The 22,141-nt window shown below is 46.5% G+C and overlaps 2 protein-coding genes and 1 long non-coding RNA gene across 3 annotated transcripts in view; 1 reads left to right on the forward strand and 2 right to left on the reverse strand.

The window, feature by feature from the left end:
• The window catches only part of LOC146185053 (cytochrome P450 3A21-like), a 37,317-nt gene extending 33,365 nt beyond the window's left edge, over window positions 1–3,952 (reverse strand). Inside the window, exon 1 of the mRNA XM_084606040.1 lies at window positions 3,864–3,952. Within this exon, the coding sequence (XP_084462166.1) occupies window positions 3,864–3,931 (68 nt within the window). The 5' untranslated portion in view covers window positions 3,932–3,952. The remainder of the gene's footprint in view (window positions 1–3,863) is intronic.
• The window catches only part of LOC146185048 (uncharacterized), a 310,168-nt gene that overhangs the window by 197,867 nt on the left and 90,160 nt on the right, over window positions 1–22,141 (forward strand). The window contains exon 4 of the long non-coding RNA XR_014707963.1: window positions 4,324–4,466. This is a non-coding gene — a long non-coding RNA (uncharacterized LOC146185048). The remainder of the gene's footprint in view (window positions 1–4,323; window positions 4,467–22,141) is intronic.
• LOC146185054 (cytochrome P450 3A8-like) overlaps window positions 13,411–22,141 on the reverse strand; it is a 38,852-nt gene continuing 30,121 nt past the window's right edge. The window contains exons 11-14 of the mRNA XM_084605466.1: window positions 21,759–21,850; window positions 20,458–20,601; window positions 14,749–14,911; window positions 13,411–14,409 (exon numbers count right to left, since the gene is read on the reverse strand). Of these exons, the coding sequence (XP_084461592.1) occupies window positions 14,332–14,409; window positions 14,749–14,911; window positions 20,458–20,601; window positions 21,759–21,850 (477 nt within the window). The 3' untranslated portion in view covers window positions 13,411–14,331. The remainder of the gene's footprint in view (window positions 14,410–14,748; window positions 14,912–20,457; window positions 20,602–21,758; window positions 21,851–22,141) is intronic.

Genomic DNA, 22,141 nt, shown 5'->3' on the forward strand with positions numbered 1-22,141 from the left:
GCAAATAAACATTATGGTGGATGGTACGCATTTACCAGAGGTTGAGCAAATCAGAATCTTAGGTGTGATTTTCCTGTCGCGCGGTCACAAAGGCGAGACCATAAAAATACTAAAGAGTAACGCTGTGCAAGCCCTGAGTCTAATCGGGCGTGTGTCCAATAAAGGCCTAGAACTAAAAGAAAAAAGCCTTGCTAAAACTATACTACAGGCGGACGTCTTCAGCCGGGAAAGCTACGGAGCCCTGTACCTAAATTTGTAAAAGGTGGAAAAGGAAAAAAAAAACATCAGTTCTCGTATGAGGAAATACGTCAAAAGCGCGGTAGGAGTACATGCATGTGCATCCACGGAGACGATGCTGGCTCTAGGAGTGTAAACCACGTCGGCAGAGCAAGCAGGGGCCGTGCGATCTTCCCAAATTTGCTCCGTACAACAGAGACAAGAAGAGTCGTCCTGTCCAAAGTTCGATCAAATCCGGATAGAGGCCAAACGCAAAATGTAGAAATAGACAAGAGCGTCAGAGAAAATATGGGACTCTCGCCAAGCCCCCCTCTCCTCCTTCCTGCTGAAAAAGATGCAACAGGAAGACAACAAAGACCGAAGCCAAATGGAGCCGAAGCTCTATAAATTAGACACAGACAAATATCGGAATGCGGGGGAGCCGTTGTGGAGGCGACCGGAGGTGGCGAAACAAGAACCGTTGATCCGCTGTTGCTGTCCCGCCGTAATTCTTCTGTGTATTAAAAACCTAGTGCATCAAATTTCACGCAAACTTCTTCCCTTCACGCGTCCATGAAAAAACTTCTGTTTATCTCACTATAGTGAGCGTATAGTTTTCACGAACCTGAGACAACCTACTGTGATCGTTACTGGTACCTTCATTATAACTCAATATCAGTATATTGCATAGGCTAGCAACCTGTAGCACTTATCCAGCAACTGCCGATGTAGGCGTGACATGTCTTCCTCTAGCTCTGACGTTTCGCATTCATTCGTATCTATTTCTATACCGCTAGCACTGTATGAGCTGCGTGTCGCCATATCTACAATCTGTACTTAGCAGTGTGATCCTCTTGCATGCGTTCGAATCAGGTCAAGACTCCACCACGTAAAAAATTGTGATCATCAAGAAATTATCGCCACTTATCGATAAATCTGAAATTGCGAAAGGAGCTCTGTCAACGACCTCCAATGCTCCCGATCTTGCGTCAAATAAGGGTTTGTTATCACGCCTCCACAGCCGTCAAAGGTCTATTGTCTGTGACAGAAAAGGTACAGCGACTACCACATTGACCGGGCACCTGAACTGGGAAAAGAGGTAATACATGTAGCAGAGATTCGAGGTAGAAAAGGGAGAGAGGCGCCGAAGTGGAGGGTATATAATTAGATTCGACAACTTGCTTTTCATTAACGAGCACTATGTCACAGCAGATAGAAGTCTTTCCTTTCGGACTGCATCAAATCGCGGCCACTAGGTCAAGGCTCGGTCACGCGACCCGCGCCAAGCTATTGAGCGACACAGCCTCTAAGCCAACTAAGGCCGCTTAGTTCCTTCTACGGTATCGTTAATGGGACGCTGAAATTGAGAACGAACCTCCTTTGATGCGTGCAAAATCCGCAGCAAAACCCACGGTGCCTTGTCTCTTCCACTATCTCTCGTCTTGGCCTACGCGTCGCCATTTCGTACTGCGAGGGCACCACGAGGGTAACCAAGGAGAAACATTAGAAAGACATAAGCTCCGCCTAAAGGGTAAGACGCGACAACGTTAAGAAGTAGGGTCTGTGTCTTCCCTTCCATATGCTCGTTCGCATGCACTCACTTGTCTTCGCGATTAATAAAAAATTCTTTTCTTTTCTTTATTATACGTACTTTTTATAATTTCAGCCCATTCGTAGGCTACCACATTACGTGCGAGACCGCCTGCCATAAATATAAACTGCGCTTGACAACCAAAAAAAGCCAAGGTGGCCTATGGGTAGCGGGTCTGACTCAGCGTCCAAGTTAACGCGAAGGTTCGATTTTCGTCTCACCCTCTCATCTCACAAAGTAGCTGAGCAAGCTGAAAGCACCAGCCACTTTGTAGTCAGCCACGTGCTTTCGTGCCGTTGCACGACCCGCCAATCACTTATGACCAGTCTTGTCACTTGCCACGTGCCCCCTGCCAGAAGTATGCTCGTGATCTTTCCCCCACAACATCGACCACGCCGCCGACACCCCATTTTTTGCACAGAAGATCATAATCCTGTCGCGTTAATACGGGCAAGTTAGAATGCTCGGCAGCGAAAGATGACCCCAGCTCGCCCTGCAGAAGGAGTAGCTCAAATGAGCCAAGCACAAGAAGTTCTCCCCTAAAAAGAGACGTGGCATGTATTTGGTAGGCACTGTCGGGTCGATAATGGAAGTTTGAATCTATCGTTCCTGAGTTGGTTGGGGAAAATGAAGGGTGGAGCGAGAAAAGACAAACAAAAACTCAGAATGGGTCACCGAACAAACACGTCGAATAATATCGTAAAGTAAATGAACATGGGCAGGGCAAGTGATGGAAAGTCAAGATAACCGATGGTCATTAGAAGTTCAGGGCCTGGTTACACGAGAGGTATAGCGTATCAGCGTCGTCAGCGATTCACGTTTGTGTAATCATTACATTGTTGTTGTTTGCCATAATTTATATTCCGTTTTTGCTTCTTATTGAACTTTGCGTCCTTGTTATATTGTCTCCAATTGTTGCCTATATTACTACACATCTTATTCTATCTCACGCTGCAAAAATCCCGTATGGGATTACAGTAAATAAGATAAACAAAATATGACAGAGAACTTTGTTCTGCAGTTTGTTTTGTTTGATTTGGATGAACTTACTATGCTTCCAGTTTTAGACGCTGTTTGTATCACAGAAAGTCATGGTTATCAAACTTCGTTTAGCTGCCGCTAGCAAACGACGTGGATAGACCTAACACTTGCGCGATTGCATAAACAACAGTGTGGTGTGCCGATTACTTCAAAATAGCTCCTGGTAAAATTTCTCTCAGTTTTAAGCACCCAATATACACGTAGAAATGCACACACACTCCGTAAAATTTTCCTTGCAAAGCCAAGGCTTCAACAACGAATTTCAAACGAGACGCTGCTTTTCTAAAGTGCAAGCCGAATTGAGGAGTTGGGGTGCAGCACCACTGTCTTGATTCTGTTGCTGGTATTCTGTTGTTATATGATTGCGCTACGTGTCAAGAGGTCATATAGCTCGTCCAACATCAACCTGCTAAGGCTAACGTCAGTGAGGTTAATAATGTGATTAATTCAAACCTTAACACTATTCAATATGGCCGTTTTCCACAACTCGCTTAGCGGAACTCTTCGACACGAGAGCAGAATTTCAGGATTGTGCCGCATTTTGTTGGCTTGCAGTTGACGCCTACAGGGCTTCTACACTTGTGCAGATCAGCCACTCAAAAAGCGCAAGGATGAGTTGCACACTCTTTTTGCTTCTTGACCGCCTGGTCTGCAGCTGTGCACGAGCCTCAATCATCCCCATTTACGCTGCCTGCTAGCTAAAGAAACTAGATACATTCCTGAATTGAGGCTCTCGTTCTAAAATAATACTTTCAGTTCCATTTCATTTGTGCCTTTTTTTTCAGACTCATGCACAAAATAAATGATGCCAACAGTCTCGCTTTCGTTCTTATTGACTCTGATGTAAAATGTCACGGTTTGAGCGTACAGATGCATCCCAGAACTTCAAGGCTCAGTATTTTCTCCGCAATGCATTTGGGCCCACACTCAGCACAGCATTTCATTCTATGTACCACGTACATGTTTTCAAGTCTCAATCTATTTATTCTCCATTAGAAAAGGGGCTGATACTCACAGGTAAAGTAAGACCAATGCTGTCGCAGTCAGGATAATCCAGTCCGGCAAGCCCAGAAGTAGTGCCATCCTCGAACTGTTATTACTCAAGTCTGGGCGAACACTGAAGGGAGAGCCTGCAGCCCATTAAGTTAGCTATTGTGCCGATATCAGAGCACTTGAGCTTAGCTCGAAAACGCCGATACCAGTGCCGCGGTATGGGGGTAGCATGTGAGTTTATCATGTAGGCACGCATAAATAACCCACGCAAGGAGAGCACACAAGGCCTTGTTTGAGCTAGTTTGCCACTGACATGCTCCTCATGAACTGGAAAAAAAAAAGAAAAAAAAAGTCCAACAGTGCGCAATAAAGGGTTGTCTGCCCCAGCCGAGATGAAAAGGGCGATTAATATTTTGCCCGCTGAGTACAGCAAGAGTATATAAAAGGCTCTAGTGTGACCCGCCCTTCAAACGCTATTGCAGGAAAAAGTCAATCATCTCGCATCAAGGTTGTGGGTGATTCCTCTGCCCAAGGAATACGCAAGGAATGAAGGCAACGTGGGTCTTTACGTCTAGTTCCCTGTGGACTATCCGGGTCACATTTGCTGGGTTCGGAAGGAGTATAGGTAAGTCCTCGCATGGATAGAAGCCGAGTTGGGAATACGGTCAAAGCGGGTAGCGATTCGGCGGTAGTTGGCTTGTTCAAACTGCCGACAAACCTGGAGGACGGAGACGATGGTGGTGTAATCTTTGCCGAGCAAAAGATGAAATCGTCGTCCGCGATCCCTTCAAGGATATAGGATATAGAAAGGTAAGGGTATAAAGAGGTAAGCATTAGAAACTATATATATACAAGGATATAGAATATAGAGAGGTAAGGGTATAAGGAGGTAATTATTAGAAACTATATATATATATATATATATATATATATATATATATATATATATATATATATATATATACAGTTTCTAATGCTTTCTTCACCTCGTTCATCGTCACTGGTGGAATGACTGACTGTTTTTCCCTACCGCCAATCTCACTACGCTCCTGACTACTTTGGCAACTGTAGAGATTTGTGTGGCTTCGGTACAAACAAAAAAAAGCCAGTCTTTATATGTATCTATATTTATGTATCTACCAAGTATTGCCAACGTCCTTAAAGTGGCCATATTCTCTTGATAGATATGTGGTCTAACGCTCCAAAGAACCGGACGCCGCGGCTCTGTAGTCGAGATCCCTAACCACTGAGCCGCTGTGGTAGGGCATCCTTTGGGAGGCATATATTGTCAATGCGGTCTCCGAATACAGGCGATTTGCGCGGCTTCTGCTATAAATAGCGCCCACGATGCCTGTTGTGTCTATAGGGCAACTTGAGTCTTAGAAGAGATGCAACCATCTGCTCGGTCTGCACCAACATAGGTTTTGAGCTTTGAGAACATGTTCTCCCTCAATTAACGCAATTTTTGCTTAAATCACGGCAATGTTCCTGGTACAAACTTGGACGTAAAACTGTCCCCGATTTTGCGATGATATTCATCGCAGGTTTCGCCACGGTGGTGCAGTGGTTAAGACACCCGTCTACTGTATCAGAGTATCCGAGTTCGAACGCCACCGCCAGCGGCTGCGTTTCGATCGCGGCCTCCTTTATAAACTTCGGACCTACCCATACCGACGCTCCCCCTGACGCCAGGCTTGCTTTTGCTTGTTTAGATTTTTTTTAGTTCGCAAACTTCCGCTGCATGCTGTGGCGCTACAACTTACCCCAATCGCTTTGCTCTCCGCCGCGGTATTCACGTGGTCCGTTGCTGCGTGCGAAAGGCGCTTGCCTTCGTGACATTCGGAGGTGATCGTGTGTCAGAGGTTTGCACAGTCATCAACAGCATTAGAGTACGGCAGCAGTAACACCATTTCCCGCAATGGTATACTGTTGCGCTCTTTTCTGTAAGTCGAACGGGCGGCAGTCAAAGATCTCGACTGGGATATCGTTCCACGAAACGAACCCAAATTCGACATAAATAGCTGAAGAAGCTCTCTGTATATGTCACCGTTTAGTCTTGATTATGGGCACTTTGATATGTTGTTCAATCGCCACTTGTGTTTCGGGGAGGCCAGAGCCTATCAGGCAGCTTCTCAGCCTATTTTCCCTGCCTCCCTCATCTTCACATTAGAAATGAAAGGTACAATTTTTATTGTATGTGGTTCTTTTAGAGCGCAGTTCTTTGGCGCCCCTTCCTGGTGGTGGTAATAACTTTATTAAAACAGAGGAGTTTGGGGCATGCATGCCCCTGGGCCCCCGCACGGCCCCACTACACTCAAACGTTCATGTTTCTATGGTTCATGACGTCGGCAGCCCAGTCTGTGGCGATCTTCTGCCGAACCGGGTCCTCAGAGTGCAGCAGGGTCTCCCAGTCCTCCCAGGTGGTAAGGTGCTCTAGACCCCGCGGGGGAGGATCCGCCGGGCATTGGAACAGGATGTGGGCGAGGGTGGCGTTGGGGTTATTACAAAGGGTACAGGAGGGATTGGTGAGGGTGTGGTGGTGGCGAGACGCACTATAAGGAGACGGGAGGGTGCGCGTTTGTAGTCGTCGCCAGAGCGTCTGGTGGTAGTTGTCTAAAGATGGGTGAGGTGGGGGATAGAGTAGTCGCTCGGCCCGATAGGCCTGCGTTAGCTCACTGAAGGAGTGCATGCGATCACGCGTGAATCCCGGATCGGAGGCCGCCGGCGCCCGGTTTAAATAACCTCGGGCTAACGCATTGGCGGCCTCGTTACCGGGATTCCCGGAGTGCGCAGGCACCCATATCAGCTCCACATAGCGGGATGGGTTAGTGGCGGGCGAGTTCAGTATGCTGAATGCAGAAATGTGAACTCTACCACGCGCAAAATTTAGTAGAGCAGTTTTCGAGTCGGAAATTATGTAGCGTGCTTCCGTGTGTGCAAGCGCGTAGGCGATGGCTGCTTCCTCGGCTGCCTCCGAGGAGGTGACCGAGGGGAGGGGGACAGTAGCAACAGGCTGCAGGAAGGAATTTGTGACGGCCAATACCGCTCCCTCATTCGTGCATGCGGCGTCCACCCATACGGCGTCCGTTTCGGAGCCGTAGTATTTGTGGAGCGCCGCTGCTCGGGCTCGGCGGCGTTGCTCGTTATACTGGGGGTGCATGTTGCGAGGGAGAGGCTTGATGAGAAGGTCTTGGTGGAGGGGGCGAGGTATGGGAAGGAGGGTAGGGTCATTCGCTGGGACACGAATGTCTAAAGTCTCCAGGATATGGCGACCGGTGGAGGTCTTGGTGAGACGCAAGTATTGGGCTTGGCGATGGGCCTCCACAAGCTCCCCAACTGTGTTGTGGAGGCCAAGCTGTAGAAGGCGTTCTGTGGAAGTATTAATTGGGAGATGTAGGGCCGTCTTGAACGCCGTGCGCAACATGACGTCCAAGGCGTCCGTTTCCTGCCTGTTGAGTCGGAGATAGGGGACTGTGTATAAAAAACGGCTGAGGACGAAGGCGTGAATTAGACGACATAGGTCGTTCTCCTTCATGCCTCTGTGATGGCCCGAAACTCGTCGGATGAGGTGCGATATCGCGCCTGTCACCCGCTTTAGTTTCTTGAGAGTTAATGTGTTTTTGCCGTTGTTCTGAATGTGAAGTCCCAGAACCCGGAGCGTATTCACCTCTGGGACGGGACGGCCATCGACTTCGATAACAATCGGTGTGGTGGGGCATCCGCGGGTCGTGGGTCGAAGTATAAGTAGCTCAGACTTCTCTGGGGAGCATGAGAGTCCGATGCTCTGGGCGTGTTCTTGTGTGAGGGATGCGGCGCTTTGCAAGGTACCCTCTATGTCGCCATCACTACCGTGTGTGGTCCACAGTGTGATGTCGTCCGCATAAAGGGTATGTCTAAGATGAGGTATCGTGGACAGTTTCCGGGCGAGTGGAATGAGCGTGGCGTTGAATAGGAAAGGAGAGAGGACGGATCCCTGTGGAGTACCGACGCTCCTGAGGGTGTAGGGTTGGGAGGTAAGGGGGCCGAAATGAACCTCAGCCATGCGGTCCGTTAAAAAAGCCCGGACATAAGTGTACATCCGTACACCTATGTTCAGAGGAGAAAGAGCAGTCATGATCGCCTGATGTTCGACGCGATCAAAAGCTTTGGACAGATCCAAAGCCAGGACTGCCTTTGTGTGGCCCGGGACAGCCGGGTCGAAGATGTCGTGGGTGAGCTGCAGCATGGCGTCCTGAGCGGAGAGATGGGGGCGGAATCCCACCATGCTGTGTGGGTAAAGGTCGTTGTCCGCCATGTGAAGTGTCAATCTCGCAAGTGCCACGTGCTCGAAAAGTTTCCCGAGACACGAGGTGAGCGAGATTGGTCGCAGGTTTTCTAGTTTAAGAGGCTTGTTCGGTTTTGGTATAAATATTACCTTGGCGTGTCGCCAGGACTGGGGGAGGGTGCCCTCTGACCAGCATTTGTTGAAGTAATCTGTAATCTGTGTGATTGATTTGTCATCAAGATTGCGGAGTATAGAATTGGAGATTTTGTCCAGTCCCGATGCTGAATTTGTGCGGAGCGTCAGAAGGGCCGCTCTTACCTCCGTTTCCGAAATATCAGCGTCTAATTCCGGGTTAGGTTTTCCTGAGTAGGGGGGCATGGAGTCGGATGTGCCGGGTGAGGTGTATGTTCGCTGAAGTGTGTCAATGAGAGCGTCCGGGTCGCTATTGTGTGTTTGTAAGAGGCGTGTAACATGGTGTTGTGTAGCGGATTTGGACTGTGTTGGATCTATGAGATGTCTCAGAAGTTGCCAAGCTCGCTTGGTGGACAGTTTTCCGGCGAGTCCGTCGCAAACTTGCCTCCAATTACACCGGCAGACCTCCTCTGCGTGTTGTTGTATCTGCGTCTGCAGTCCGGCCAGTCGCTTTTTAAGCGTTCTATTTAACTTGTTGCGTTTCCAACGCTCGAGTAAGCTGTGGTACGCCTCCCAGAGGTGGGCGAGGCGGGAATCTAGAGTGGGGGTGTCTTGTGTGGTTGTAATTAGCCGGGTATTGAGTTGGACATCGGTCATAAGTGATTCTACCCACTCGTCGATGTCCGTGATAGTTGTGTTTGTGTCGTCCTTCCGCAATGCGCGGATGGCGTCCCAGTTCACCAGTTTGTGGGTGATATGTGTGTGGCGGGATTGTTTAAAGGGGAGCGAGATGTTAATGATGTAGTGATCGCTTCCCAGTGTGTGTTGTGTTCTTGCCCAGGTGACGCCACCGAGGAAGCGACTTAGCGTCAGGTCCGGACTGGTGTCCATGCTGACGCTGGTGCCGATCCGCGTGGGTGTGTGGAAATTGTTGTGTGTAGTTAGGCGCAGCTCCTGGACTAAGGACCAGAGACATCGACCACGGCCCGTAGTGTAACTGTACCCCCAGTCGGTGTGTTGGCAGTTGAAGTCCCCTCCGATGAGGAGAGGGTGCTTTCCAGCGAGTCGGTGGAGGTCCCGCAAGAGCGTCACCAGGGAAGACATTGGATGAGATGGGGGGTGGTATATATTGGCAATGAAGATGGAGGGCACTGTGTGTGGGTGATGCATTATTTCCGTGATAACGCAGGGTGTCTCTGACGTAATAGTGTGTGTTTGGTGGGTGATTGAACGGTGAATAAGAGTGGACACCCTGGGTTTGTCCGTGGTATCTGAGTGGTGGGGCATAAAACTAGACAGTGATGCTCTAGTGGCCGTATCCTGGAGAAGAATGATTTGGGGCGGCGGGGTGAGGATGGGAATGAGTAATTGGAAAGGCGCACGCTTGCCCCGGAAGCCGCGGCAATTCCACTGGAGAATGGGTAAATTAAGTTGCTGCCCCGCCATAGTGGAGAGATTGGGAGCCAAGTGCACTAGGCGTTGAAGAGGGTGGTGGTTTGTGTGTGCTCTAAGGTTTGAATTCGGGTCATTCTCATGTCGAGTGTATGAACCAAGCGTGAGAACATCGAGTCAATTTTGTTCTCGAGTTGGGTGAAGAGGGAGTCGATTTTGGAATCTATCCGGGCTTCTAAAGCCTTTAGCTTTGATTCAAATTTTGCCTCAACTTGCTCAAGAGCATCATGTGTGACAGGTGGGGGTTCTGACGTACGTTTCTTTTTGGGCGGTGGTTGCGTGGCTGGGGATGTTGGAGAAAAGGCGGGAGGTACAGCTTGGGAAGGGAGGGTGGATGAGGAGGGTTGGTGTGGGGTCTGTATAAGGGAGGAAAGGCGGCTTACCTCTTCCCGCAGGGCCCTGAGCTCCTTGTCGCGTGATTCTTCCTGATGTGGCTGGGTTGGCGGGGTTTGTTTAGAGATGCCTTCAGCTGCTCGGTCGGCCCATGACGTCTTTTGTGGGTCCTTTGCGCGTTCTCCTTTGCGAAGCGACGTGGATCGAGTGGCGTTGAGTGCTATCTTCCGAGTAGCGTCTCCGGGCGGCTTGTCCTTACGAGAGAGGTGTTGAGCTGCAGGGTTGGTTGCAGGTCTTCGCCCTTTAGCCTTGCATCTCCCCGTACCCGTCATGTGCGCTTCTCCGCATAAAATACATTCCGGAGTGCAGGAAGGGATAGTCTCCTTGGGATGTGGTTTCCCACACCTCGGGCAGTTATTCGTACGTGGCAGCGTGCACACATCTGTCCTGTGGCCTGGCTGTCTGCAGTTGATACAAGCGTCCATGTGGCCTCTGTAAGGGGTGCACCTTTGGAGTCCCCCGCCGTAAAGAACTGTGCGAGGAACCGGTCCTTCTCTAAAAGTAATTAATATTGATCGAGTGGCACCCATGCGTCGAGCGTCCACTATTGGGGCACGGGGATTGCTGTTCACGAGATCCTCCAGTAGCTCCCTGGGGGTTTCATTCCAGTAAGCGTTCGAGATTACTCCTCTCACCGCGCCGTCCGGGGGAGCGATGTAGGCTGCTACGGCGTAGTCGGTGTCTTGGTAATTAATTTTGGTGATTTGTACCAGCATAAGTGCGTCGTTCTGGTGTGGCGTGCTCATTGTACACGTGTTATTGGTGGAATGAACACGCAGCTGAGTGCGGGTGGGCTCCTCGAGTGAAGCGGTGGCGTTCAAGATTGAGACGCGCAGCTGTCGTGGCGGTACTGAGGTGAGGTGAAGCCCTCCACGGGATCGGAAAATCACCTTGTAATCTTCAATCGGTAGTGGCGGCTGCTGTCGTGACCTTTGTGCGGCAGCGCGGGCGGCGCGCAGCTGCTCGGATGCCTGGGCCTTGTTAGTATTTGGGGTGGAAGATGATGCCGCTCTAGCGTCTGTGGTAGGCTTGTCTGCCTGATCGGTCTGCATAGCGGAGATCTGGTGAATCTGCTGTTGCTCCTGGGTGCGGGCGGGAACGCTGAGGATGTGAGTCCAGTCCCGCGGATTGAAGTCCCGAGGGTCAATAGCTTCGCCTGGCACTTGCACCTTCATGATGGCGTTGTACTTGGAGGTCGCGTTCGGAGTAGGCCTAGCTCCCAGCGAAGCGAGGCCTAGCTCGGGCGACGCGGTGGCTCAAGGCGAAATGGGCCGTGGGGGCCCGAAAACTGGCCAGATCGGGCCGAAAATTGGTATGGGCGTGGCGCTCACCTTCACAGGGCTCTTGTTGGTGAAAAATAGGCCACTGGTTCGGGCTACTGGCGAATTTCGCCGTCTTCGCACGGAGCCGACGTGAAGCGCGTCCGCACTCCACGCAAGGCGGAACCGGAATCTGGTTTCGCAGCGTCGACGTTGTCCCTCGTAGCCAGTTCCATTTTCACTCCCACCTTCCTTCCTTTCCTTACGGCGCGATTCAGGTGTCCACAGAAACAAGTGTGACAGATACTGCGCCTTTCTACTGTAACCATATCCACTTTCACTCCCACCTTCCTTCCTTCCCTTACGGCGCGATTCAGGTGTCCACAGAAACAAGTGTGACAGATACTGCGCCTTTCTATTGTAACCATATCCACTTTCACTCCCACCTTCCTTCCTTCCCTTACTTCATGATTCAGGTGTCCACAGAAGCAAATGTGGCAGACGCTGCGGCAGTCGATTCCTGTGAACCAATTATGAAAGGCAAGCTTCAGAGCCCAAGTGGAAGACTTGACAACAAATGGTACACACTGCCAAGATAATAGTTCATGAATAATGCGAGCGCCCACACCGAACTGCAGGGTAACATACACTCAGAGAAAAGCATCAAATTTTGATGTGGTTCGCGTATATAGAGCTAGTTTGATAGTCCGGATATCTAGCTTTTGAGCTTTCGAGCCTCAGGCTTTCGAGGAAGGTGTGGCCCGGATCTAGCCCGCCCTCATTTTTCCTTAAAACATATTGCTAGAAATTCGATGAGACACTTGCTAACGTTAGCTACTGCGTTTTCAAGTCAGTTTAAGATATTTGTGAAGGTTCTTTCTTCTCGTCTGCAGCATGTGGCATTAGTCTCTTTGCTGCGCAACATTTCTGTTGGCCCACACGCTGCCTCCTGCAACCTCCCGCAATCTCCCTATTACTTAATTGCTCTCTTCATTTCTCCGATCACAAAGCTTCCTTCATGACAGTCAAGAACTGTTAGTGGAGTGCTTCTTGAAGAAATATGAGGGAAAAATAAAATAGTTGTCTGTAATAGTACATGCATGTCTTGTCGAAATCTTTGCCTCAATCTATCGAAACAGGTGAAACAACTGAAGAGCTGCGCTCAAATTTCGCATTAGGAAGTAACGTAATCGTCGGAAAAGAAATCTCGAGAAGAAGAAAGGAGTGATGTACGTGGACGCAGCCACGTACGAAAAGGACAGACAAAAGGCAGTTGCGACGGTGGTCAACTATATACAAAAGAAGGTTGCAAACTACAAGCGCATCGATCAGTGACTGCTCTGTAATGGTAGCGGAAGACGTCGGCGCGGCTCTAGTAGCGGCGGAAGCCTTTCGGAAAAGACGATCGCTAACAATTCTAACCAACTCTTAAAGGCTTGCCGGAATATTAGAGACGGCATGGTGCACAAGGCCACTATGCGCGTACTCCTTAAGGCGGCTCGTGATGAAATAAAAAGCACTGAAGGAGCAATCAGCAATCAGAATGGCGGGGAGTCAAGAGGCGGATCGGGTAGCTCGAGGATACCTATGGTGCCGAGTTCCCGGGACATCCCACCTCGAGGAACCTACGCCGGTTCCTTGCGAATACTCGGCGATACTTTCATATTACAGGGTGGGCGAGACGTATAGATACACGCTGCCACATAAAGATCTCAACCAAGAAAAGGCGGGTATATGAAGAAAACTACAGACAGGGATGATCCCGAATCTGTACGTACGAAAGAATGTTAATCCCACAGCATATCCGGACGTATGCCCGTGGTGTGGGGGAAGACCCATGATGCATCATATAACATGGTCGGGAGAAACGATGGACGTGGTACAAGTCATACAAGACCCCAGTGCGGGGCAATGGGATGCAACGCTGGCCAGCGACCGCTGTGAAGATCAACGAGGTCTGATACAGCGTGCTCTACGGGGGGAGGGAAGCAAGTGGAGCCCTGGAATAGGGACACCAACCAACGCTGAAGTCTCCACAAAAATGAGCAACCGCGAAGGATACCCTAATCAATAAAGTTTATTAATCAAGAGGAGAACACAAAGTATCAAGTTTACGGCACAAGAAGCTGTAACGAAGCTCGGCTACGAGTAAAAGCTTTTCCTGATACCCGGGAGTAAGCTTGGATCTCCAGACACCAATCCGCGTCATTTTTTATGCATGTTTACTTTTGCTAACATTTGCTAAAATGTAGCAAATTTTTGAAACTTTTTATTAAAAGGTTCTTGATATTTTTCCCCTCCAATATACATTTTGCGTGTTCTCGTATAGATAATTGAAGCGGCTGTATTTCAGTTCGCTCTCTCTTTTGAAATTACGTGCAGCGTTGTGGTACATATAGCTATGACAACATAATGTTAGGTGGATTTTACTTTCGACGGAACGCGCAAGACCTTAGGGACAGCAGAAATGAATATGTGTATTAGTATGCTGTAAATATTATATCATGGCATATTCTTATGTCACAGTCACACACGAAGAGAATGTTGTGTATGTCCATGTCACTTTCGCGCATGAAAGGGAGACGCGTCCTCGGCACCGTCGTTTGCTGAGAGCTGATAAAAAGGGAAGCACATAATTTAGGAAGAAAATCTTTAAGCAGAACAGCAAAAAGAAGGACGGTCCGCGAAGTGATTGACCTTGATTAAGATGTATTTATTGTCACTCCATAAAAGAAGCCACAACTGAAATAATACTAAACTTCCCCGAAGAGTAATGTGAGAAACCATGGCACCAGTCGCAATCAGCGCGTCTATCTCAAACGGTAACACAAACACGTTAACAGGAAGCGCTGTCTTCTTTGTGATGCTGCGCAAAATTTTAGTTCAATTTTACTTTCTACAATCAAAGCAAAATGCAGAAAGCTTCATGAGAATAAGTGAAGGCTTTCAGTGAGTGTCATTTTGCTCTTGCAGTTCGCATGCCCTCCTCACTAATCTCGCTTTCGGATTCCAAGTGTGAGGTCTTTTGCAGTGAGGAGCCGGAACCCATTGAGAAACTCCAATGGAACCTGTGAGAAGATGAGGAGAAAGAAATATTCATGCCTCTAAAAGGTGACAATAATAATGGGAAGAGAACACTTGCTCGAAAAAGACTTGAAGAATTATTTTGAACTATTCTTAGAAGGTACATTTACACCATCATAAGTCATGAATTCCATGAGCGATTCACCCAGTGAAAATTACATTTCATTGTGTGCGGGTCGAAACTCGTTCAGCAGCAGTTCAGTACTCTGGAGCCAGTCGGGGATTTTATCCCTTTATTTTTAAAAGCTATATATATATACATGTTGTCACCTTTCAAACAAGAGATACTGCGCGGCTAAGCATTTCAAAGGCGCGGTACTTGCCTTTGTTTTTTCTGTCCGCACAAGCTTGACGTGTCGAAGAGTGTGAATCACAGATAGCTTGACGGTCTGGAGCGAGAAGCGCATTCCGATGCAGTTCCGGGGCCCCGCACCGAATGGCAGGTAAGTGTAAGGCACGATCGAGCCCACGTTTTCTTCACTGAACCTGCAGCAGGTTCAAAAACACGAAGCCAATTTCCAGCAGAAAAGCACACAACTTTAGCTGTATACGTGTACGAGGATGCTAACACTCGCCAATGGCCTTAACCATTTAATTTTTAACGTATTTATTTTTGAAGCTCTTTGCAGCTCTCGAGAAGGCATGAACAAAAAAAAAATGTCCACTATAGGATAAAATACGCAAGCATTCATCATCATAATAATCATCGTAATCAACCATACTATGCCTACTGCAGGGCGAAGGCCTCTCCCATTTTCCTCCAATTAACCCAGTCCTGTGCTAGCTGCTTCCTTTGACCCCTGCGAACTTATTAATCTCATCCACCCACCCAATTTCTACCGCTCCCTGCTACGCTTACCTTCCTTTAGAATCCAATTGGTTGCTCTTAGAGACCATCGGTTATCATCTCTTCGCACTACATGCCCTGCCCATGCTAAATTTCGTTTTCTTAATTTCGTCTAGAACGTCAGCAACTTCAGTTACTTCTCTGACCCACCTGCCCGCTTCCTATCTCTTAAGATATACCTACCATTTTCCGTTCAATAGCCCTCTGCGTTGTCTTCATCTTAAGTAAAATCCTTTTCATTAACTTTCATGTGTTAGCCTATAGGTGAGGGATGTTATATACAGTAATGCAACTGTTATACACTTTCCTCTTGAGTGATACCGGCAAGCTGCTAATCATAATGCTTGAGTACCTTCCAAATGCGTTTAATGATATTCTTATTCTCCTAGTTATTTCCCTATCGGAGTTCGGATTGTAGTTACTAAGTAGATTGTGGTTGTGGTTACTAAGTGGCTACTTATTTTAAACTGCTGTTCCTTTCCCAGGCTGTTCGGTTATCTTAGTCTTCTATATATTAATATTTAGGTCTTCCTGCTTCTCCTGTCTGGATCATTTATCATCAGTTGCAATTGGCCCCTGAGTTACTTAAGAAGGCAATGTCTTCAGTGAATCGCAAATTACTGAGATATTCTCTGCCGACCCTGATTCTTTACTGCTCCCATTCCATATTTTTGAATACACCTTCTAAGCAAGCTGTGAATAGCACTGGGGAGATTAGGTGTCCTTACCTAACACCGTTCTTATTTGAAATTTTACCACTTTCATTATGCAGAACTATGATTGCTGTACAGCCACTATAGATATTTTCCAGTAATTTCATATATGGCTCTCTTACATCCTGATCTCGTAATGCCTGCATGAATGCTGAGGTTTCAACCGAGTCAAATGATTTCATGTAGTTAATGAATGCTATGTATAGGGGCTGGTTATATTCCGAGCACTATTCTATGACCTGGTTGATAGTGGAGATAGGATTGATTGTAGAGTACCCTTTCCTAAATCCTGCTTGCTCCTTTGGTTGATTAAAGTCTAAAGTTGTCCTGATTCTATTAACGACTACCTTAGTAGGTACCTTGTACGCAACGAATAAAAAGCTGATTGGCCTGTACTTCTTCAAGTCCTTGGCGTCCCCTTTATTAGGAATTAAGATAATGTTAGAGTTCCTCCATAATTCCGGTACTTTCGATGTCATAAGACATTGCGTGTACAGAGAATCGAGACCCCCGTGGTCATGTGAAATAATGAAGAAGGAGAAGAAGAAGTGCACTACTAAGTTTGACAGTGTTAAGATTTTATATCGCCACAAAGAGAAGATAACGAGAGAGATAGTGGAATCGTATTTTATTTCAACGGACAATAAGTGTGTCAGCAAGACGTCTCTTGCTCTTTCAAGCAAAGAGGTGTCTTTTTTAAGTGATTTTTTAAAGTAAATTTTTATGCAGCAGGTGAACCCAGGGGTTGTTTCACGTGACTGTTTCGTTTTCTTCATGTTTGTTTCTCTGGGCCTTGGAGTAAACGGCTTAGGCTTAGTTGTGAGTCAGCGCATGTACTGTGGCTTTCTTGTTTCTGGTCCCTTGTCTTCGTGTTCGCGCTGTTTATATTAATGATGAATAAGTACCAACTCGCCCAACAAAATATCTTGGTAAATGTGAGGGGCTGCATAAATATGAAGTAGACAATTGTTTGTTTTTTCTCTTCTTGTCATCCTTGATCGGAATATTCTTCTCCATCGTTTTGAAAACTTAGCAGGAACTTTAATAAGAAATCATAGAATCTTGTCTCAAACTCGAGATGGATAAAAATAAAAAGTTGGTCGCACAACGCATAAGCTCGAACTGATTTATTCTGCCCACACGCCAATAATTCTCGCCGATTTTGTTAGTTCTTACCACGTTAAGATGATATGATCACACGATATTGTGAAACATTTAGGAAGCTATGTCAGTCGAAGAGTAACAAGACAGAATTTAAACAAAGCAACAACACTAATAATGGCTAGAGACACTGTGTGAAATCGTCGGTGTGCGTTGGCGTCCGCAAAATTTTTTAAAGGAACGGAACGAAGTGAGCCAGGAAGATTATTCCAAGCTGTGATGGTACGAGGGAAGAAATTAATTTGCGGGGAAAAAATTGTTTATTTGTTTTTACCACACTTTGTTTACTTTATAGTTCACACGTGGTGAAAACTTGCGATTCTATCAATTGCATTTAAAGCACATAAAACTCCCGTTGCTTTTATAAAGTTTACCTAAATCATGCTTATTTGTAAAAACATTTATTTACACCTTGGCATTATCTCCTTTGCACCAGCACATCTAGACTGTTCGAAAGCGCTTTGTGCTTCAACAGTAGTTCAATATAAGGGATTTCGCGAAAAATGTAATGAACGTTATGAGTTCCGACGCTTCGTTTCACTGTAAGCTCTTTTATGTCCCATTCTGTTGGGCACACTGGCAAAGCGTGTGATCACATTTTTCATTTCAGGTGCGCGTGGTAATTTAGAAAAAATCTCTAAACAGGATTTCGCGATACCTGTAATACGAGGGGGTACCTAAAAGAAACCGAACAAATTTTTTTATGGGCAGCGCTTTCGTAGTACCATGTTTTGCCACTACGAGCGCATAGTGTGAACATTTCAGAGTCAGTCAGCCGAGTGATGTCAATGAAGGTCAGACGTACTAGCTTCGGCAGAGTTTATAGTGACAACTGTTTTCTGTGATAGTCGTTTTTGTAATGGCTGATTTTCGTGAACAGCGTGTGGCGGTGAAATGTGCTTTCTGCTAGGAAAAAATGGAACATAAACTCTTGAAATGTTAATAATGGCGTACAAGGATGATGCTATGGGGAAAACGCAAGTGTTTGTGTGGTTCTCCTGTTTCAAAATGGGTGAAATGTCAATTGATGACCAACTTCGTTCTGGTCGTCCTTCCACAGCCCGAACACATGAAAATGTTGAAAAAATTCGTGCAATCATCAATACTTGATCAAAAATAGTATGACCCCTGTTCCTCACCCCCCATACTCACCGGACCTTGCCCGGTGTGACATTTTTGTTTCCCAGAATGAAAAAAACAATATTTATGAAAGCAAAGCGTTTTGCTGATGTTGCAGAGGCAAAGAAAAAAAACGACGCAGGCGCTGTCAAGCATCACAAAAGATGAATTTAAACATTTTTTTGAAAAGTGGAATGAAAGTGTAAACAATTGTATTAGTGAAAGTGCAGAGTACTTTAAAGAAGATTGAAGGTTTGGGCTTCAAATGTGAATAAATAGGTTCAAAAGGAAATAAGTTCGGTTTCTTTTGGGTACCCCCTTGTATACGTTACGAGTTCCGACGCTTCCTTTCACTGTAAGCTGTTTTATGTTCAGTCGGGTCCACTGGCAGAACGTGTGATTACATTTTCCATTTCAGGAGTGTGTAATAATTAGGAAAAAAAATCTCTAAACACGATTTGTCTTCTTGGAATAAAACAAGGTACAAAGCAGTTCACCTGCAGCTTATTCTTTCTCTTCTCCTTTTTATTTCCCTCTCCGCCTCTGCTCGAGCCACTACAGACCTTCTCAAATGGTGCCAAGAACTTCCAAGCAGTATGTTGTGGTAAAAAGTTTGTTTTGAAGCAATGAATACAATAATCTGGTCAGGTTAAAAAAATGAGTATTTGAGCATATTGATTCCATAGTTGTAGCTTATATTTATTTCCACACTGTCATCTAAGTTTTTTTTTCGTACACATTCCTAGACTTTCTGTAGATTTTCCATTAATTAAGATCTATATTTCACATAATAGCACAATACTTTTACACGCACTGTTTTGCACCACTGGATTACAATCTCCAGTAAACGGCTTATCAAAACTAGATTTAAGTGCAAAGCTATGAAGCTTGAGTCATGTTTTTAATGTTCCTGATGCGGACGCTCTATGTATAACCTCTCGCTCCTCGGGTCACGCGACGCTCCGACCCTCGGCCCATGTCGGACAACATGAATGAATAAAAAATAGCAACTTTTGGCGTACCACGTGTTTCCGCAAACCTATAATTCCCGTGGCGCTAAAACGTGAACGTTTTCATATACATATCCATGTGTTATTTCATTTGCCCACCTTGTGCCTCTTTTAAAACCACGAGCGTTAACGTCATGACACACACGTGTGACAACGTCTGCTTATTTATTTATAGGCTGTAGTGATCAACTATAAAACAACCTGCTACCATCACTGCTGCACACTAATTTAACTCTTGACATTGCCTGACATTGCCTTGCTAAGCAACTTGGGGGATGAACTGCAAATAATGACTGATGACCTAGACAGCAAAAGTAGAAAGGTAGGCTTGTAAATCAATATTCAGAAGACTAAGGTAATGTTCAACAGCCTCGGCAAGGAACAGAAGTTTACATTAAGTAGCGAAGTACTGGAAGTAGTAGGCGAATATGTCTACTTAGGACAGGTAGTAACCGCAGATCCTGACCATGAAAGGGACATAACAAGAAGAATAAGATTGGGATGGAGCGTATTTGGCAAGCACTCTTAGATTATGACTAGCAGCTTATCGGTATCGCTCAAGAGGAAAGTATACAACAGTTGAATCTTACCTGCACTCACTTATGGGGCTGAAACGTGGAGGCTAACCAAGAGAGTTCTACTTAAGTTGAGGACAACCCAGAGGGCTATGGAACGAAAAATGGTAGGGGTAACATTAAGAGATAGAAAGCGTGCAGAGTGGGTCAGAGAAATAACTCAAGTTACCGACATTCTAGTGGAAATTAAGAAGAAGAAATGGGCATGGGCAGTACATGTAGTGCGAAGAGAGGATAACCGATGGTCGCTTAGGGTAACAAACTGGATTCCAAAGGAGGGAAAGCGTAGCAGGGCGCGGCAGAAAGTTAGGTGGGCGGATGAGATTAAGAAGTTCGCAGGGGTCAAATGGATACAGCTAGCATCGAAACGGGTTAATTAGAAAAATATAGGAGAGGCCTTCGCCCTGCAGTGGGTATAGTCAGGCTGATGATGATGATGATGTAGCTATATACTACCTGTAATGGCACACCTATTCAGGAACGGGTGTATACCGGGAGCTAAACAAAAGGCACTGCAGTGACATGTAATGTTACCACACACATAAGTGGAACATGTTAGCATTCTGAATAAATGTGATACAATATTCAGGTGACATTTACTGCTTACCTTTCCGGTTTGAAAGTGAAGGGGTCGGGGAAGTACTGAGGGTCGTAGTGCATGGAGTAGACTGGAATTCGGATCAGGTCGCCTTTGCGCACCTTCACTCCGGTGTCACCTAGAATGTAGTCTTCACATGGTGTTCGTTCCAGACTGAGAAAAAAAAAAAAGCGGCAAGTAGAGCCGTGCTAAAGATCCAGACACTACGGACATGCAATAACAGTTCCTTTATTCGAATTTCATAATCTATGCGAGATAAATGTTTGGTCTGGTCATGTTTGCGGGTGTATTAGCCCAAAGGAACATAGGCTAATCTGGCATTCCCGGCATTCTCGAATTTCGGATAATGTTTGCTCGCTCTGGGATCGCATCACGCCCCCCCCCCCCCTTATATTAACCAATCAACCACCTAAAACACCATTCTTGCGAGAGCACCTGCAATCCCCGAGAAAGATTATGGTGGACAGTTAAGCTCCGCCTGTAAGGTGGAGTTTAAGCCTAGGCGACCACTGGACGTGTAAGACCCCGCTTTAATCATGCCGTATGAACGTGCTTAGAAGTGCCTAGTGGCTTAGAAGTAGCGTGTCTCCCTCGGAATCCAAAACCACTGTAAGGTTGATTCTTATTACACCTTTCCACCTCAAATGAGCAACCAGGGCTGACAGCTCCTCCCAACTTTCTGATATCATGTGGTCTGGTTAGGTCGCACAAGCCATTGAGGAATCAGCACCCGGCCATAGCAGTTACCATGAGCCGATGTCATGCCAATGATGTTTCGCTCATAACGCACACACTAGGTTTAGATCAGACATAAAATATGAGCTGTAGCAATGCTATGAACAGTTTATACCTTTCCTTGTGTAGGGTATAAACTCTGAACTTTCATGTAGAAACTGTATTAGCCCGCTTAGTATAACGGTGTTTTTTATCAGTGCACCCCCTTAGATTTGGCCAGAATAGCAAGGTCTGCCATTGTTTTGTTTTTTTATCACAGCACACTACCTGGTCAGTTGAGCACTAAATTTAACTTCAAGGTTAAGAAAACTTCATAGGGGTTGACAGTGAGGTTGTTGTACGCAAAAAAAAAAAAAAGAAAAAAAAAACGGAACATATGGCCAACGAAGGTCAAGAACATGATGAATTCCTCTCGAACGCTAGATGCACGCTGTTAGATGCCCCGACCACGGCAGAACAGACAATTCTCAAATAGCTGTAATTAAAAATGCTTTTGCAGCTCTTTACAGGAGCATAACGCTGCTATGATGCTATGAAAAGGTTTCATGTGCAAGAGTGTGGAGAAGTCACCTTACCGCGTGGCAGGCGGGTACATTCGAAGCGCCTCGGAGACGACACAGTGAAGGTACTGGAGCTTTGTCACCACGTCCAGGCTCGGGTGCTCGCCCTGTGCATAATTGGAGAAGAAAAATATCTCAGTGCAGGATAGAAGACGGAATGTCTAACTGCTATTCTTGATTCTCATATTGTTGTCTGTGTTCATTAGAATTCTTGTATGGCCTTGCCGACAAGTACAACCATGTGCATTCTTAATGCAATAAGAAATGGAGCACCATCAGAGAAACCTGTGGGGTCAGGAATTGAACTAGGAACAAAAGAACATTAAATTGGAATCAGCCGATACTCCCCTCCTCCCGCACACATACGCGCACTCGCATTTAGATGACTCTCCTAGCGG

Source organism: Amblyomma maculatum, chromosome 6 (genome assembly GCF_055883805.1).
Source record: "Amblyomma maculatum isolate TAMU_Amacu chromosome 6, ASM5588380v1, whole genome shotgun sequence".
NCBI lineage: Eukaryota > Metazoa > Arthropoda > Arachnida > Ixodida > Ixodidae > Amblyomma > Amblyomma maculatum.